At 40.4% G+C, this 19,425-nt stretch overlaps 1 protein-coding gene across 1 annotated transcript in view; it reads left to right on the top strand.

Moving 5' to 3' along the window:
• The window catches only part of LOC120921025 (MAP3K12 binding inhibitory protein 1), a 55,687-nt gene extending 43,663 nt beyond the window's left edge, over positions 1-12,024 (top strand). Inside the window, exons 7-9 of the mRNA XM_040333615.1 lie at positions 3,928-4,025; positions 6,847-6,885; positions 11,316-12,024. Of these exons, the coding sequence (XP_040189549.1) occupies positions 3,928-4,025; positions 6,847-6,885; positions 11,316-11,399 (221 nt within the window). The 3' untranslated portion in view covers positions 11,400-12,024. The remainder of the gene's footprint in view (positions 1-3,927; positions 4,026-6,846; positions 6,886-11,315) is intronic.
• The last annotated feature ends 7,401 nt before the right edge of the window (positions 12,025-19,425 follow it).

Here is a 19,425-nt window from a genome sequence, read left to right as displayed (position 1 = left end):
TCTCTGTTGGTGCACCCCTTTCCTAGTGGTGACAGGTCAAGGATGTGATTGCCGATCTATGCTACGCTGCTATTATTTCCTTGCCAGTTTTTATGGGTCCCATGGCATTCCTTTTTAGCTATTGGACAGCCTTTGATTCTTCAACTCCCAACATGTCAATAATGAGCCAGAATGTATACATGCAAAAATTTAAATTGTAACAGAAAAAAAAAAATTTTTTTTCACTAAACATTTATTACAAGCACTATTATGGCGCAGCAAATTTATGCAGCGCTTTACATGCTGTACATTTTAACATCAGTACCCCTCATTAGCTTGCTATCTATGTTCCTTATTTCACATGCATACACATACCAGAACCAGTTTAGACCGGAGCCTAAAAAAACTACCAGCTTGTCTTTGGAATGTGGGAGGAAACCAGAGTATCCAGAGAAAGCCAATGTAAACTTCAGGTGCAAACTTCAGGTATTGTCCTGACCAGGATATAAATGGGGAACACCAAGGCAGCAGTGCTAACCAGTAAGCCAATGTAACAATTTTTTTAGCAGAAGTGGAGTTTACCCTTATGTCTAAATGTGTTTGTGGGTTTTATTTTTTCCCATTTAGCAAGTTCACAGTATTTTCAAAAAGGGGTTTATATTAAAGGCATTCAAGCATAAGGAGCACTTGGTGCATATCTACACTTATTAAGAGTGACTTGGTAAACACTTGACAAGCCTCCTTATTAATGCAGTATTGAGTGAGTGAGAAAAATAGACAAAACCTGACCTATAAATGGAAAACTATTTATAAATAGTCACTTTGTTTAAATAGATGAAATGTTCCAAAATGACTTTTGTTATCCTCCTAAATATATAAGTAAATTGTGTGAAAACAACGCTACTATACGTTTCAATATTGTTTAACCACTTAACCCCCGGACCATATTGCTGGTCAAAGACCAGAGCACTTTTTGCGATTCGGCACTGCGTCGCTTTAACTGACAATTGCGTGGTCGTGCGACGTGGCTCACAAACAAAATTGGCTTTCTTTTTCCCTCACAAATAGGGCTTTGTTTTGGTGGTATTTGATCGCCTCTGCGGTTTTTATTTTTTGCGCTATAAACAAAAATAGAGCGACAATTTTGAAAAAAAAACAATATTTTTTACTTGTTGCTGTAATAAATAGCCCAATTTTTTTTTTTTTAAAACATTTTTTTTCACAGTCTAGGCGATACGTATTCTTCTACATATTCTCTACGGTTTTTAGTTTTTGCGCTTTAAACAAAAATAGAGCGACAATTTTTAAAAAAAATGGCCGATACGTATTCTTCGCAATAAGCATTTATTAGTTGGTTTGCGCAAAAGTTATAGCGTTTACAAAATGGGAGGTATTTTTATGGCATTTTTATTAATATTTTTTTTTTTACTAGTAATGGCGGCGATAAGCGTTTTTTTTTGTTTGTTTTTTTTGGTACTGCGACATTATGGAGGACACTTCGGACACCTTTGACACATTTTTGGGACCATTGACATTTTTGTAGCGATCAGTGCTATAAAAATGCATTGGATTACTATAAATATGCCACTGGCAGTGAAGGGGTTAACACTAGGGGGCGGGTTAAGCGGTCAAGTATGTTCCCTGGGTGTGTTCTAACTGTAGGGGGGGTGGCCTCACAAGGGGAAATGACTGATCTTCTGTTCATACATTGTATGAACAGAAGATCAGCATTTCTCTCCCTGACAGGACCGGGAGCTGTGTGTAACGAGCGATCGCGTGTGCCCGGCGGCGATCGCACCCGCCGGGCACGGGAGTTGGGGCGAGCGCCCGCCCCTAGTGGCCTGCGCGAGAGCCGACGTATAGCTACAGGCTCTCGCGCAGGGGAGCCAACCTGCCACCGTAAAACGACGGCGGCTGGTCGGCAACTAGTTAAAGCATTACTAAAATCAAAAACAAATCTTAATAAAAATTGCAGTTCACCAATTCTTGGTTGTGGTGGCTGTGTTTTTCCTGTTTATTTTTTTTACACAGCGATTGTGGGGCTGAGGCAATCCATTTAACACTGACAGGGGTGCTTGCAGTGGTCAGCATTTATTTATTTATGTATGTAAAACCTTTTATCTCAAACAACTGTTGCTGTAACTGCTTCTGAAATGCTAGCTGGAGTTTGGCTTCAATTCGTTATTCAACTCCAACTCGGTCTACTAGTCTAACACTACCCCCTACACAGACTGACAATGCTGGTGTCCAAAAGGGTCTGCTTTGCTACCTCATCCAAATTGCAGGCACCCTAATGCCGTGTACACACGATCAGTCCATCCAATGAGAATGGTCTGATGGACCGTTTTCATCTGTCCAAACCGATCGTGTGTGGGCCCCATTGGTTAGTTAACCCCTCGGTCAAAAAAATGAGAACTTGCTTTAGAATTGAACCGATGGATGCCTAACTGATAGGTCAAAATCGATTGTTAGTATGCAAAAGCATCGGTTAAAAATCCACGCATGCTCAGAATCAAGTCGACGCATGGTTGGACGCATTGAACTTCGTTTTTTTCAGCACGTCGTTGTGTTTTACGTCACCTCATTCTGACACGATCTGTTTTTTAACCTATGGTGTGTAGGCACATCAGACCATCAGCCAGCTTCATTGGTTAACCGATGAGAACGGTCCTTCGGAGCGTTCTCATCGGATGGACTGATCGTGTGTACGAGGTCTAAGACAGAATGTGTGTTACTGGCTGAATCATCATATCAAATAAAGGGAAAAATAGATTGCATTTGTTTTTTTTAATATCGCTTTAAGTTGTAATTTCCCAACTAAATTCATGCGTCTCTACAAATGTTTCCAGTAATGTCAAAGATCAAGCTGTTTTTTCAGGAAACCTGTACTGAGACGAGTGTGGGTTACTAAGGTGTTTCAGAAAATATTTGTTTCCTGCCGTCTACACTGACCCAGAAAAAGCGTGCACCCATTGACTGTAAAGTCAGAATTCCTGCTCTAAATATTTGTTTCAGGTCAGAACCTTAAGTCTTAAAAGTATTGTGTCAGAATGACAGCCAGCAGCTGGTATGTTTTTGTGCACGACTCCTTTTAAAGAATAATTTCATGTTTCAGAACAGGTCAAGGAAAATGCATGTACAGTATTTGTTTTATTCCCTTATTTGTTATGTTATGCCAAAAAAGCTAGGGACATTTCAAGCAAAACTTGCTTTGGAAGAACTGGTGTAATGACTGTACTAGGTCTCGATTTACGTCCCTCCCAAATATGCGTGGGAGTGCAGTGGGCTTCGGCACATTTCTACAGTGAGCGGTGTGCACGCAACGTACCGTACAGGGGGGGACAGACAGGTAAGGAAGTTTAATTCAGAGGAGACAAAGCACGTTTCTGCCTCATTAAAAAAACCTGCCTGTTTTTTGTTTTGTTTTTTGCCACTAAAGTGTTACATTTTAGGTTTAAGTAGTCTTTAAATAAAGCCATCTTGGACCTCTTTTACTTAGAGATGGAACATACTCAGAATGTTAATCAAATCGTGCTAAAAATACAAAGATAAATAGAAACCAGTTTGAGGCCGGGGGTCACACTTATGCGAAATGGAAGCAGGTTTCTCCACATCCAATTTGCATGACAGAGTGCGACCGGCTCTCAGTGGAGCCGTTTCACACATATCCGGGGCAGCTGTGAAGCGCACTGCAGAAGGGTCCTGTGCGACTTTGGATTTGTTTCAGGTCCAAATTCAGGCAAAAATTTGGGCCTAATTCGGACCCGAAATGGTTAACAGGGACGCATCAGACCCCCTTCTGTGCCCGGCGCCGCCCATAGTGTGAGCCCAGCCTAAGGATTCTGGAGCTGTTGTATGTCAGTATATTCCAGGCAACCAAGCTAATATGTTTTTTTTTATTTTTATTTTCTTTTCATATTTCCTACAATCAAAACAAAATAATACAAGGACAACCTGTACCTAAAGACATTTATCAGAGAATTAAAAAGCTAGAAGACAGAATCTTGGAGTTGGAGGGCATTTCTCCTGAATATTTCCAGTCTATGGTAAGTAGCCATGATGGGAAATCGTGGCGTTCATCCAGAATAATTGTTCATGTGCAGTGTTTTGTTTTCTAATGCTACCAGTTTCTTTGCGGAGGATCCATATATAAAGTTGCATTTCTAGTAAATTTGTTTAACCACTTAAGGACCGCCTCCTGCACATATACGTCGGAAGAATGGCACGGCTGGGCACAAGCACGTACATGTACGTCCTCTTTAAGTGCCCAGCCGTGGGTCGGGGGCGCCCGCGACCCAGTCCGAAGCTCCGTGGCCGTGGGACCCCCGGACCCGATCGCCGCTGAAGTCCCACGATCGGTCCCCGGAGCTGAAGAACGAGGAGAGCTGTGTGTAAACACAGCTTCCCCGTTCTTCACTGTGGCGCTGTCATTGATCGTGTGTTCCCTGATATAGGGAAGCACGATCAATGACTTCACACGTCCAGCCCCGCCCTCCTACAGTTAGAAACACATATGAGGTCACACTTAACCCCTTCAGCGCCCCCTATTGGTTAACTCCCAAACTGCAATTGTCATTTTCACAGTAAACAATGCATTTGTATAGCATTTTTTGCTGTGAAAATGAAAATTTTCCCAAAAATGTGTCAAAATTGTCCGATGTGTCCTCCATAATGTCGCGGTCACGAAAAAAATCGTTGATCGCCGCCATTAGTAGTAAAAAAAAAAAAAATATTAATAAAAATGCAATAAACCTATCCCCTATTTTGTAAACACTATAAATTTTGCGCAAAGCAATCGATAAATGCTTATTGCGATTTTTTTTTTTTTTTTTTCAAAATTGTTGTTCTATTTTTGTTTATAGCGCAAAAAATAAAAACTGCAGAGGTGCTTGTTGGGCTTGCGGAACCAGGTCCGCCAAACAGATTTTTTTCCTTCCAACCTCCAGCTTCCTCCGGATCGTCGGGAGGCCCTGTTTGGGGCTGTTCAGGATCTGCTGGTCAGGGGGGTGATCGTATCTGTTTGTAGTCCCCAAGAAGGAAGGGGTCCGTCCAATCCATTTTACTAGTAATGGCGGCGATCAGCGTTTTGTTTTTATTTTGTTTTTTTGTGACTGCGACATTATGGCGGACACTTTTGACACTTTTGACACATTTTTGGGACCATTGCCATTTTCACAGCGAAAAGTGCTATAAAAATGCACCGATTACTGTGAAAATGACAATGGCAGCGAAGGGGTTACCACTAGGGGGCGCTAAGGGGTTAAGTGTGCCCTAAGGGAGGGATTCTTGCTGTAGGGGGGCATGGCTGGACGTGTGACGTCACTGATCATCAGTCCCTATAACGGGGAACAGACGATCGGTGACACTGCCACAGAGAAGAACGGGGAAAGGTGTGTTTACACTCACCTCTCCCCGTTCTTCAAGCTCCTGTGACCCGATCGGGTCCTGCGGGCGCAGTCACAGAGCTTCAGACCAGGTCATGAGCGCACCGCCAGCGGCTGGGCTCTTAAAGGGCAACGTACCTGTACGTGCCTGTGCCCTAAGTTGCTCCTTTGGATTTTTCAGCCCCTCTATGTATCTAGACTGTGAAAAAGTCTCACATGTGGTATCCTCATACTCGGGAGGCACGGTAGAATGTGTTTCAGGGTATAATTAGAAGTTTGGCTTTTGTGGGGTTGAGAAATAGCTTTAAAAAGACAACATTATGGGCAAAAAATATATATTTTTTATTAGTTTTATTAATTTCTTCATTTTCCAGAAACATTTTGACAAAAATAAGAACTACACATTTACAAATACTCATCAAATACTGTCTACTTCCTAAAAAGGGGTCATTTGGGGGTAGTTGTACTGTCCTGGCATTTTTGAGGCTCAATAATTGAGTTAGGCAGTCAGTACAGGATTTACACATTTTTTACATATATACCATAGTTGAACTGAGTGTTGCTCAGCCAATCACAGGAAGCCTTGTATTTTATTTATTTTTTCAGGGAGCAAAAAGCTTCCTCAGATTGGCTGAGGTAGAGTAGCGGATGAATGAACCCCAATGTCTATCTTAGCCAATCGGAGGGATGCTTGTATTCATTGATAAAAACTACATGGCTGTGAATGACTGAGCAGTGTTCATCCAAACTCGATTTTTGTTCCAGCGGCAGACGGGTAGTTGCTATACCACTGCTGGAACACACCTCTGTATACTATATGTAGCTGATGCTATATGGTATACAGCGCTGACAGTGGGCGCATAAATTAGTAAAGGAAATGGTTTGAGGCAGCTTGGGCCAAACTAACTAAAGTAAAAAAACAAAACATGGAATTGGGCTTTAATGTAATTAATTTTGGTCCCTAACGAATACCCTACTGAGATGGGGCAGTGTCACGCAGGGTTAAAGGTCCTCTTAAGTACTATTTTATTTTTTTCACATAAAGCTGCACTCGCTTCTAACACAAAATTGCTTTTCTATTACTATGTGCTTCTGGGACGTGATGTTCCATTCCCTGCTGCTGCTTGCAGTCAATGAAGACACAGTAGACAAGAAATTGTTAGTTGCTGCACTGTGCTATTAGTCTGAGTCCTATAATTTTATACATTATCCCACTGTAGGCAGACATATCTACACATTGAGCAATTCAGATTTATTCTAATGTAGTTTTGTTTTGTGTACTCCACTCAGCATTCAAGGCTTTTTCATATTTTAATACTTTGAAAGCAAATCTACCCCAATGTTTCAGCAGCCGTGTCTATACATTTTCAGCTATAAAATCTGACTTTATAGCATTGAATTGTCTTTTCTAATCACTGCAGTATTTGTGTACCAATTCTGTATGAACAAGATAAGAATCTTTTAACATTTATTTTTATTTCAGGATATGTCAAATAAGCGAAAGAAAGTCCTTCCTTCTCAGGTGAATATTTTTTATTTATTCAACTTTTTTATGCAGGTTTCCCAACAGAGGTTGAATAGTCAGTCTTATGTGACTGAAGACTGTTAGGTCAAATAGGAGGAATACCTTCACAGGGAGGGAATAATCATCTGAATAAATACCTAGAATTTGGGTTTGATTTCATTTTAGTGAAAATCCTGTACAATGAAAATGTAAAAAAAAAAATATATATATATATAATTTGCTGCATCTGCATATTATGGTTGCCCTCAAAGGGTCTGGAAGACTAGATGTCCCGGGCACCCCCTCCTTTACATAAGATGTCACTCTCCCTTATATCACAGTGCAACACTTTGTGCTGCTGTCGGGAAGAAGCTGGGGGCAGAGCTTGGAAGCAGAAAGTGCATGGTCTGGATGAGGACCAGAGGAGAGCTGAAGTCTGCTGAATGCTGACACTAGAGAAGGCGGAGACAAGGGGTTGCTGCGGCTACACAGAGGCACAGGATCTGTAGGAGGAGTTCTGTCCTCTCTACTGCTGACTGCAGAGACGAGTAGCGCAGAGACGAGCCTCTCCGCAGCTGCAGAAGAGGGGTGCTGCAGTAGAGGAGCAAGGTCCACATAAAATGGCCTGGCAAGCCTTGTGTTTGACACATGTGCACTAAGCTAAAATAAATCAACACAAATTCCCTTTGCAAAATGAAAATTTAATCATCCAATCATGTGCTTGCACATAATTGAGCATACTTTGAAAAGTAAAAAGTCACTTTGAAAGTGATAATGTTCTTCTACAGTAAATAGAGATCTAGGAGTTAATAAATGTATGCAAATAATGCTTACATTTTAACAAAGCTGTCTGCTACATCCTTTTGCCCTTTCATTTAATAAAAAAAAACGTTTTTTTATATATGTTCTAGCATCTCTTGAGGTGAAGGCCACATATTATCTGCAAGTACTATTCACTTAGGGCGTGATAGAGTAAAGACTGCTTCATAAGACTGTACAGTATGAAGGCATAAGAACGTTTTTTATTTGTATTATAATAATATGCTTCAAATAGAATTATAGATTGATAGTTTTTTATTTAATCCATTAATTAGAATATTTAAAGGGGGCGTAAAGATTTGTCTTTTATTTTCTAAATTGGTTCCTTTAAGCTAGTGCATTGTTGGTTCACTTACCTTTTCCTTCGATTTCCCTTCTAAATTTTTTTTTTCTTTGTTTGAATTTCTCACTTCCTGTTTCTCCTCGGTAAGCTTTCCACCATCATCTGAGCGGTGGAAAGTCATTTAGAACAGCTTACTGAGGAGGAACAGGAAGTGAGAAATTCAGACAAAGAAAAAAAAAACATTTAGAAGGGAAATTGAAAGAAAAGGTAAGTTAACCAACAATGCACTAGCTTAAAGTAACCTATTTAGAAAATAAAAAACGAACCTTTACAACCTCTTTAAGGACCCATTCATGCTTATGTGATGTGGTAACACGCGGTTCATTGCAGATCCCCCTTTTTTTTTTTTTCACAAGATAACTGGGGGTAAAAGTGTCCTATTGCCTCTAAAGAAGAAAAGAGAGCAGGTCCAACGTCTTCTTCTGTTAGAAATGTTTCATTCTTCCATCCCAGGCAGGCCTCAAACTCCAAGACAAAGCCCAGAACCAGTTCCTGAAGAACGGAATTTTCAAATCCTCTACTAGGAAAAGAACTTGTCTGTTTCCTGTTTTAAAGGGGTTCCCCCACTTCAAATGGGGGAACATTTGTTGGCATTTGCAGCTCTCTAGACCAGTGTCTCTCAATTCCAGTCCTCAAGGCGCATCAACTGGTCATGTTTTCAGGCTTTCTATTATTTTGCACAGGTGATTTGATTTCACTGCCTTAGTAATTACCACAGACATTCTGGGGAAATCCTGAAAACATGACCTGTTGGTATGCCCCGAGGACTGGAATTTAGAAATCCTGCTCTAGATTCTGGGAGTCTGCATTACCTACCAGATCTGCTGTCTCTGGGACCCCTGTACTATTCTGCTTCGCAGCTGCTGGATGTGACGGCTTTGCTGCTAAAGCAAAGGCTAGGAATACATCTTCCCACAAGATCTATCACTGCATGTAAAAATGTAGTATGCTTGGTTGATGATAGTCCAGACAGTTTTATCCCAGAAAGTATTCTGTGGGACGAGTTCTCTTGCCTCAAGTCCTTTTGCCTTAAGTGCCAATACGGGTCACATCCCAACCTTGGCAGTCCTATTTCAGAGACTTCTTGCTTTTCATTTCTTGGTGAGGGCTTTCATACAGTGGTTCATTTGCATTGTTCCTTCTGTGCTTCCTGCAGAAACAGCCATTTGAGCCTATTGGCAGTATTCCTATTCCAGACCTTACTCCTAAAATTGTCTTCCTCTTTGCCTTTAATTCCGGTCCTAGCATTCCAAGTTACTAGCCCCATGTTGTAAGGAGCCATGCCTTGTACTACACAGCACCATTGTGTTACAACTTTCTGACCTGCTCCTAAGCACCTTGGGGCCATTGCTTTCCATTTGTTTGGATGTGGTTTGAGCTGTGAGTAATATCTCCCTCGATTTGTCTGTCTTACTCCCTGTTTATCCTGTCTGGAGGGCTCTTGTAAGGGCCATGCTGCGACTCACCCTCATTGCTAGGTGGATTCACCAACTCATCTCTTTATGTTCTTGTGGTTCTTGTGCCTGTTAGCTGTGTTGGCCAACCATCATGGGGTTGCTTTTGGACATACTATTGTTTTAGGAATTTGCCAATCCTTTTGTCCTGTTCTGTACAATAAAGAAAGCAGGATTTTTTTACTTTTTGAAATTATTTTCTTGAAGTACATTGCAGGACCCTCCCCTCTGTGTCTATCTCCTGTATTGCTTGCTACAAAACTGAAGGCTTGGTAAACACCATCTAAGAACACTAGCAAAAAACAAATGGAGGCTTAGGCAGGGCTGTGTTTTCATTTTTTTGCTTTCGCCAGTGTCCAATCACCTAGAGGTTAATCCATGGTCCAAGACTCGGCCAATCCTGCGTCCTGTGATGTACTTTAAGAAAATGATTTTACAAGCGAGTCAAGAATCATATTTGTGAATTGAACCCCAACACACCATGCAGTAGTGACCAAATGCATAATAGACATCACAACACACACTTCCTGTTTTGTGGTGCGCTGTTCCTGGAAAAGGGCAGGGCTATGTGTTTTTTTTTTTTTTTTGTTTTTTTAGTCCATTGCAGTGCATTGGCAGCCCATTCACAATGAAATGGCCACGTGCACATTAACATGCATGAGTTAATACATCCCGAGGGACCACAATAATGTGAATCCAGCCTTACAGTAGTTTTTTAAATAGTAACTAAATTTGTCTTTAGTTTCACTTCCTCTCTTCACCTGTAGACTTGAATTTCGATTGAAGCAGTTGTAAAGGCAAAAGGGTTTTTTTTTTTTGTTTTTTTTTTTAATGCTTTCTTTACATTAAGTTAAAAAAAAACTTTAACTGCAGCTCCCCATACCCCCCCATATGCCTACTTGAAATCGATATCAGTCTAGTGTTCTGCCTAAGAGCAGCAGAACTGCTGTCTCTCTCTCCCTCCTCACAGGACAGGTTAGTAGCAGTGGGAGACATTGGCTCCTGCTGCTGTCGATCAAATCCAGTGATAAGGAAGCAGGGGCAGGATCAAGCCGCATTCTCAAAACATTCTCAAAACAAGGAGGAGCCAGGAGCACTGACAGGGGACCCTAGAAGAGGAGCTGTTCTGTGCAAAACCGTTGCACAGGGCAGATAAGCATGACATGTTTGTTATTTTAGGGGGGGGGGGACCCCTTTAATGTCACTTTTAAATTAGAGGCAGGAATATAAACCAATCGGTGTCTACTGCATTGCAGTGCTGTCAATTTAACACCGAGTTTGCTATTAGAAAGGAAAAACTCAAACACATCTTCAGAGTCTTGCTTTATTATGAGAACTATATGCCTTTTAGCTGCATAGAATAAAGTAAGTGCAGGGCTTCGCTATAGTGTGAGGGTAAATTTTCAATCTCTGTGGATTTTTTATTTATTTTTTCAAATTTCTGCAAAAATTATTATTAAGGATTTGAATAGTGTAGTTTTCACAGCTCTTTACAATACAAAGGGAGACAGTACTGTTATAATACAATGCAAGACCAGAGGGTCAAACTAAGCACACATGTGCCAAATATCGGCCGTAATCCACCGGTTCAAAAGGTGATACAAAAGATAGTAACTTGGGGGGGATGAGTTGCGAGAGAGAAGGTCAACGTTTAGTTTTTAGGTAGAGGCAGGGTAGGCTTCCCTGAAGAGGTGGACTTTCGGGGATTGCCTAAAGACGATTTGCAGATCATTCTCACGTATATGTTGAAATTGTGTATTAAACTGTTGCCTATAGTTCTGTTCTAAAATCGGTTTGTTTCGTTTTCTATTTGTTCTTTTTAAACATTGCAGAGATATTCTTTGATGGAACTTGATCAGAAGATTAATGCACTTAGACAGACCCTCCTGCAGAAAAGCAAAAGAGGAATTTCTTGAAAAGTCGCAGTACTGTGTCATTCATTACCAGGACATGTTTCTAGGTTGAATCTCTTTCCATCTTGCCACATCTGTTTTGCTGACTTGGTCTTTCTTTGACCTCAAAACCCTGCCACTGGGTCAAGTTCTCCAAGAGCTGAATTTTTAGGAGAGTATCATACCAGAGTAAAGATGTAACTGAGAATTCGAACAAGATGAAGATGTTCTGGGACAAGAGAATACATGATGACTTTCTTACAAGAAATTTCATCCACAATTATTAGTTGACCGAAGTATCATATAGTGCTGTATTCTATGATGTTGCGTTAGAATTGATTGGAATTTACATAGCCCCTTAGGGTTGTCTAGGTCTAAACTCAATTACAGTACTTCAGGAATGGGTGGTAGCAGTGCTTCTGCCCAGAGCCTTTTGACATATTCCTCCAAGCTGAATTTATTACATAGCCTTCATTTAGTTCTGCCATAGAGCATGATGCTGGCCCCAGTGCCAAAATGTCTGAATGCCCAATTGAAAAAAGGGTCAGCCCAGATGTAGGCCTTCATATCAGAAACTACCGTATTTATTGGCGTATAACACGCACAGGCATATAACACGTACCCTAACATTAAGAGGGAAGTTTCAGGAAAAAAACTTTCCACAGCCCCCTACGTATAACACGCCGGCACAGTTTACCCTCTATTTTCAGGGTAAAAAACGGAGTGTTATACGCCAATAAATACAGTATATGGGGTTGGCTGGACTTTGGTTCAGCTTTAGTGCTGCAACCTTCCAACGGGTCAGATTCAAGCTTTTTGAAAAGTGCAGAAAGTATGAGAGTTGTTCAACAGATGTGTTCAAATCTTACTGTGTGAGAACTAGTCTGGATGAAGTTTATACTTGGCAGAAGCATATGAGTGTCTTACTATTGATGTAAATGTTCAGTTTAATAACCTAATTTTGTGTTTTTCTTGTTTTATACCCAACATATCCCATTTAAACAATTGATTAAATACAGTTAATTGAGCACTAAAACCCTGTAATAGAAGAAGATATGTATTAAAGACGAGGCTGAACATAAAAAAAAAAAAAAGGCTCAGTTCACATATAAATGGTTGCCTGTTTCCCAGTGATTAAAAACCTCATCTACCACAGGGAGACACTGTCATACAATTCAGTGTGACCCATGTGCCGCTCTGCCCTGCAGTGTAGTGTGCTATAGAAATTGCAGTCTGCATACATTTTACTGTGTCAACCTGCATCTTCAGTGTAGTGCCTTTTACTGTCTTAGGTGGGGAAATATGCCCAAACTTTGTTGTACAGCCCCAAGTGGCAGTGTGCATGAGCCTTACAAATAAAGTAAAAAAACACATTTTCTGTAGGTTAGAAATATCTTATCTTGGCTATAGTTGTGGTCGTATGTTTTGTTTTTTTAATTGGTAAATACAGCTGTAGTGACTAATGTGTATAATTATTGTGTTTATGTATATAAAATTACTTTTTCAGTTAAATGCGTTTCATTTTTTGTCAAATGTCTACCAAAGCATAATCCATATATAAAGTGTACATAGTAATATTTGGATAAGTTTATCCTTTAACTGGTTGAACAAATTATTCCTTGTAAGTAGGTCATAGAATAGGATCTGGGGTTTCATTGCTGCCAGTGGCTGGGCTCCCTGACATAACAAAAAATAATAATTGCACTGCCCTTGTCTTAAACATCAGGCTAAAGTACCGCCACCCAAAGCCTACTGTACAACAAAGCAAACTGCTAGTACTGCAAGTTGAAAAAGCTTCTAGATTGGGTAATTGTGGGGCTGGTGGGGGGGGACAAGCGACCTACTCGGGGGTGTGGCAACGGGTGTCTTTCCTGTAGCCACCGGCTACCATGGTGGGAGCATGCAGAGAATGTACTCTGAGCAGGGTAAGTGGTTTACACAGGGCCACATATATATGTGACCACTCAGCGTGAAGAACTAGGACCTTTTTAGATGTTTTAAAAAAATTACTTTGTACAGGCATACCCCACTTTTAAGTACACAACGGGACCAGAGCATGTATGTAAAACGAAAATGTACTTAAAGTGAAACAATACCCTTTTTCACTTCTAGGGTGTAGTGGGGGGTCAGGGACTGTAGTGGGGGTGTCAAGAGCTGTAGTTTAGGTCTCAGGGGCTGTAGTGGGGGTGTCAGGGGCACACTGGAACAGGGTGGGGTATGCTCTCGGAGCTTCAGCTCCTTCTACTGCGGCTGCAAAATGTCTGTACAGTACTTGTAAGGCACTTTACATACACTCGCAGGTATGTCCTTACTCGCGAGTGTATGTAAAGTGAGTGTACTTAAAGCGGGGTATGCCTGTATTCATCTTTTCTTTTTATTGTTTTGTTTTTTTCTTTATTGATTTTCAGTTAACACATAATATACATGAGACAACATATAAACATAAACGGTCTCAATATATCCCTCTACAAAGAAAAAAAAACGAATAAAAAGAAAGATCTATACGTCATATATAAAAACCTTTGTTGTAAAAATTGATCTATTTGTCTCTATACCCTAATATCTGTTATCTAATCCTCTCCTGGATCTAACCCATGTCTCTCTATACTTCCCTTATCCGACCCTTTATCTGTAGTTTTAGCAAGAAATGTATTCATAGTCTCCCCCCCCCCCCTTTATCTCACCTGGGCGGTTCTAAGATGGGTCCCTAAGGGAAAGCGGGAGATATGGAGAAGAGAGGAAAGTAAGAGAAAGAAAAAAGAAGAATTATTTAAGATGAGGTAAAAAGAGACACCCCCCTCAGTTGTGTTGCATATATCCTCCTTTATTACCTCATTATGTGCTACAAATCATATAATTAATAGGGCTCTTGTGTTCATCTCCTCTTGTACTGTGTACAGTATATGAACATTTTTGTACCCACATCACCCCCCTACCACCCTCTTACTGTTATACATGTCACCCCCCCTGTGTTTCCTCTAATATTTTACATTGTGTACCTTAAATCATATTAATAGAGCTCTTGTGCTAACACTCCAGGGTGTAAATCATACTTGTGTCCTGAAAGTAAACCCCCCCCCCCCCCAACATCTTAAAAAAAAATAGAAAATAAACTACAATACCAAAAACCACCCCCCCCCTCCATCAACCCCCCACCCCTCCTCTCAATCCCTCATGCTGTTCGTATATGTCTCGGATTCCCTAAACCAGGGGTCGACAATGTCCGGGCGCAGGTCGCAATTGCGACAATAAATTGTGACCTGGCGCCCGCTCCCGCTGGTAATTGAGGCCGCGGCTTCCCTCTAATTAGAACCCCAAACATTATATATATATTTTTTATTCTAACACCCTAGAGAATAAAATGGCGATCGTTGCAATATTTTCTGTCACGCCGTATTTGCGCAGCGGTCTTACAAGCGCACTTTTTTTGGGGAAAAAATACACTTTTTTAAATAAAAAAATAAGACAGTAAAGTTATCCCAATTTTTTTTTAAATTGTGAAAGATAATGTTACGCCGAGTAAATTGATACCCAACATGTCACGCTTCAAAATTGCGTCCGCTTGTGGAATGCCGACAAACTTTTACCCTTTAAAATCTCCATAGGCGACGTTTAAAAAATTCTACAGGTTGCATGTTTTGAGTTACAGAGGAGTTCTAGAGCTAGAATTATTGCTCTCGCTCTAACGATCGCGGCGATACCTCACATGTGTGGTTTGAATACCGTTTACATACTCACGTATGTGTTAGATTCTGCGCGCGAGCTCGTCGGGACGGGTGCGTTTTATGGCTCCTAACTTTTTTAGCTGGCTCCTAGATTCCAAGCAAATTTGTCAATCCCTGTCCTAAACTCTCTCCATCCCCTTCAAATTCCATTAAATCTTGATCTACGGTCATTTTGTATGGATAATGGTTCTTTATTAATCTGATCTCATCTACCTCCCTTAGCCATTCCTTTACTGATGGAGCGTTTTTAAGTTTCCAATTTCTTGGTATTAAAGCTTTCGCTCCGTTCAGTAAATATGGGACCACTGTTGATCGATATCTTTTTCTTGACTCTCCAGTGGTATGGAACAGACAACACCTAGGGTCCTGTTTCACATCTAGTCCACCAATCTTCTTTATCATTCTCAATATCTCCTCCCAGAACACCTGTATCAAAGGGCAGTGCCACCATATATGGGCATGTGTTCCCACCATCCCACACTCTCTCCAACATAATGGTGATGTCTCATTATTTATCCTGTGAAGTTTTGTTGGGACATAATACCACTTAACTAAGAGCTTATAGTTCATCTCTTTTTTTACTTTCATATCTATTGATGTAGAATGTACAAAATCTAAGATTTGTCTTTTTTGTTTTTTTCTGGTATAGTCTGTTTTAATTCTATTTCCCAGCTCTCTAATGCTCCTACTGCCTCGGGTCTTGGTATAAAGGATGATGATAGCCCATATATATTTGATATCCCTTGTCTTCCCATTCCTCCCTGGTCGAAAAGCTTTTTCCAAGGGTTCAGCTCTCTCATAGAACATAGAGGTTTAGGTAGGGTGTTTCCAAAATGTTGCAGTTGCCTATATCTTTCATCTTTTATTTGTAATATTTTTTTTTTTAAATAAACTTCAATAAAAATATTTTTTTATAAATTACAGCACCTGTTTCACTGTCTAATAGGAGTGCAGCGCCATCTCTGCACTTTGTGTGCTTCTGCCGACTAAAGGTCACCGCCACTACAAGAGAGGAGGAGGAATGTGTTCCCACTCTGAATTTTTCAGCTGTGTGTATGTCTTGCTTTAGGGCTGGCCATGGAAGCCAAGAAAGGATTGATCGAAACAAATCAAACATGCCTGGTAGATGGAATGCATCCTCCCTCTTGCCCCCATTGTATTCCGTCAATGGGTCTCCTCCACAAAATACGCTGAACAATGACCACAGCTGATGATCGATAAATGTTTTCCAACAGTCTCGTTCAACAGAAGTCCAGATCAACTTCTGTTGAATGGAAATAAGCCCTACGTAGATGAATCGAAATGTGGACGGTCCCTGCTGAACCAGCCAAGTTTTGATCCATCTATGGGCATCTTTAAATTGCAGTCACAGCTCAGGACTGAAATAATGCTGGCCATACACTTATTGGAAATTAGTCCTGTTCAGAGGGACCGGACACATTTCAATCAGTGTGTGGCTGTCCCTGCTTGACAGAAGTTGATGGTTTGAGCCAGCTTAAGAATCTGAAATCCCTGAATTACCAGACCTGCTCTTGCCGTACGCTGGCTGTGAAAGTGTACAAAATATTTATAAGGAGGATTTCATATTTTTCTAGAAAATGTATTCTCAAACTGAAAAACATGTAAAGAAAATATTTATGGAAAAACATTTATTTAATTTACTCTTGATACCTGTCGGAGTTGCTGCTGTTACTGTGTTTCTATTAACTTCTAGTTGGCTGTATAGAATTTTATGTGGCTGTCATATTTCAATAGGCTAGAGAAATGAACTTCATTCCTTTGCCCTAGAAGTCTCAGAAGGCCACAGTGTACAGCCGTGTCTCTTTCTGTGCTGACAAAACACAGCACATGACCAGCAGAGGTAATAAATAAGCAGAGTTTTTGTTTTGTTTTTGTCGGTGGATGTATGCTCTATACACCAAAAGCCAACAATTGTTTTACTACACATTTCTATTTCCCAGGGGTATGTAGATTATATGATTGAAATATTTGTTTCTATTAAAGCTCTGTCTAAAGGAAAAGTACAGTTCGTTCCACATCCTGTGATCTGCTTTCAGCAGACAGTGGGCTAAAGCCTGCTGTCAGCTGACATCACAGAGCTGTTCCAGGCTGAGGCAAGATCATGACAGTTGGGATCTGCCCATATGACAATTAATAGAGTTACATAGTAGGTAAGTTTGAATAAATACAATAGTCTATCCAGTTCAACTTGTGTAGGTGTACGTGTGTCAATTTCATTATTTGTTGTTCAAATACCTGAATGTTGTGTTCTTTAAGATGCAGGCCCAAGTGTCTTAAAAACATCAATACTCCCCACTTTTACCACCAATTGTCACCCTGACAGTGAAAAAAACGCTTCTCCTCCAATCTCATCATGTGGTCGTGTCCTCCTACACTCCCTGAGACTGAATACTTTTTTTCCTATGCTGGGATCACCATTGAGGTATTTGTAAATCTCACTATCATGTCCCCTCTCAAACGTCTCTTCTCCAACGCGAATACATTTAGTGCTTGTTATTATAGTGCTTTAGTTCCTGGGATTTGAGATCCTCCAACCCCCTTATTAATTTTGTTGCCTTTATTTGGACTCTCTCCAGGTCCAGCACATCCCTTCTGAGGACTGGTGACCAGAGCTGGACAGAATACTCCAGACATGGCCTAAACAGAGTTGTATTCATAAAGTGGCAGAATTATAGTTGTATCTCTGGAGTATATCCCCTTTTTATGCAGGCTAATGTTCTTTTGGGTTTGGTAGCTGCACCATGACATTGCATGCTATTGCTTAGTCTGTCTTCTACTAGGACCCCCAGATTTTTCTCCATCCTTGTTATCTTTTTAGCCCCCAAGTACGTTAACTTGCATTTCTCCACATTAAACCTCATTTGCTGTGTAGTTGCCCACTCCGTTATTTTGTTCAGGTCTTTCTGTAAAATTTCTATATCCTGATGTGAAGTTATTGCCCTGCTTATTTTTGTGTAGTCCGCAAAAACTGAGATTGAGCTATATATCCCATCCTCTATATAATTTATGAATAATTTAAACCGTGTATGTTTTTTTTCTCACGTGTCCCTGTAACCAGTTTTCAAGCCAAGAAAAAACCTTATGGTCCATGCCTACAGTTTATGTGGAACTGTATTGAATGCTTTTGCAAAATCCAGATATACACCCCATCCACAGGCCTCCTCCTATCTAGATGGTAGCTCACTTGCTCATAGAATTTCAAAAGATTTGTCTGGCAGGAACGACCCTTTGTAAACCCATGCTGATTACTACCAATACTGTTTTCTTCAGCAAATTCTTGAATATAGTCCCTCCAATAATTTACCTACTATTGATGTTAGGCTGACTGGCCTGTAGGTACCAGGAATATGTGTCTATCCTTTTTTGAATATTGGTGCCACATTGACTTTCTTCTAATCAGCTAGTACAATTCCTGTCAGTATGCTGTCTGCAAAGATTCACAATAATGGTGTTCTTTGAGGACTCTTTGGTATAAGCCATCTGGTCCTGTTGATTTATTTGTGTTAAGCTTATCTATTATTTTCTTGACTCCGGCCCCTGTTAGCCACAAGGGTATGTGCAGTGATTTGTTATTAACAATCCAGTCATGGTCGGTATACTCCTCCTTTTCCTGTGGAAAAACTGAGAAGAAAGAATTTAGTACAGTTGCCTCCTCTGTAATCATCCTCCCATCATCTTTTTATGTGGACAATGTGATCCAACCTCACTTTTATTGTTAATATTTTTAAAAAATTCCTTGCGATTTTTTTTTTTTTTTTTTTAACTCTCCTCTGTGTCTCTCATATATCTCCTTATAGTGTTGGAATGCTGAGACAATGCCCCCTCTGCTTTATATTTTTTATAGACCATTTTTTTCTCTTTTAATAAGACTTTTTATGTTAGTTTAGCCACCCAGGTTTAACCTTCACGCTTCTACTGTATATTTGTTGCCCATCGGAATGCTCTGTGTTATACCTTTGTTTAATATGTTCCTAAAGCATTCCCATTTTTTGTCCGTGTTCAAAGTTTCTAGGATTTGGTTCCCATTGTGATGTCTTATAGTGTTGAATCACAGTTCAAATTTAGCTTTCCTGTGCTACCCTCATGCCTTCTTTTCTTATGATTTATGCTAAATGTGATCGCTAGATCCCAAGTTGTCCCGTGTTACCACATCTGAGATTAGACTTGGATCATTCATATTTAATAAATTAGCAATGCATTCTTTCTAGTTGTGAAATCCACCAATTGAGATATGAAGTTGTCCTGTAAGACAGGGGTCGTCCACACCCAGGCCTCGGCCCACTACCGGGCAATGGCCTTTCTGC

Source organism: Rana temporaria, chromosome 13 (genome assembly GCF_905171775.1).
Source record: "Rana temporaria chromosome 13, aRanTem1.1, whole genome shotgun sequence".
Classification (NCBI taxonomy): Eukaryota; Metazoa; Chordata; class Amphibia; order Anura; family Ranidae; genus Rana; species Rana temporaria.
The sequence above is the reverse complement of the archived record's forward strand: the minus strand, read 5'-3'. Positions and strand labels throughout refer to the sequence as shown.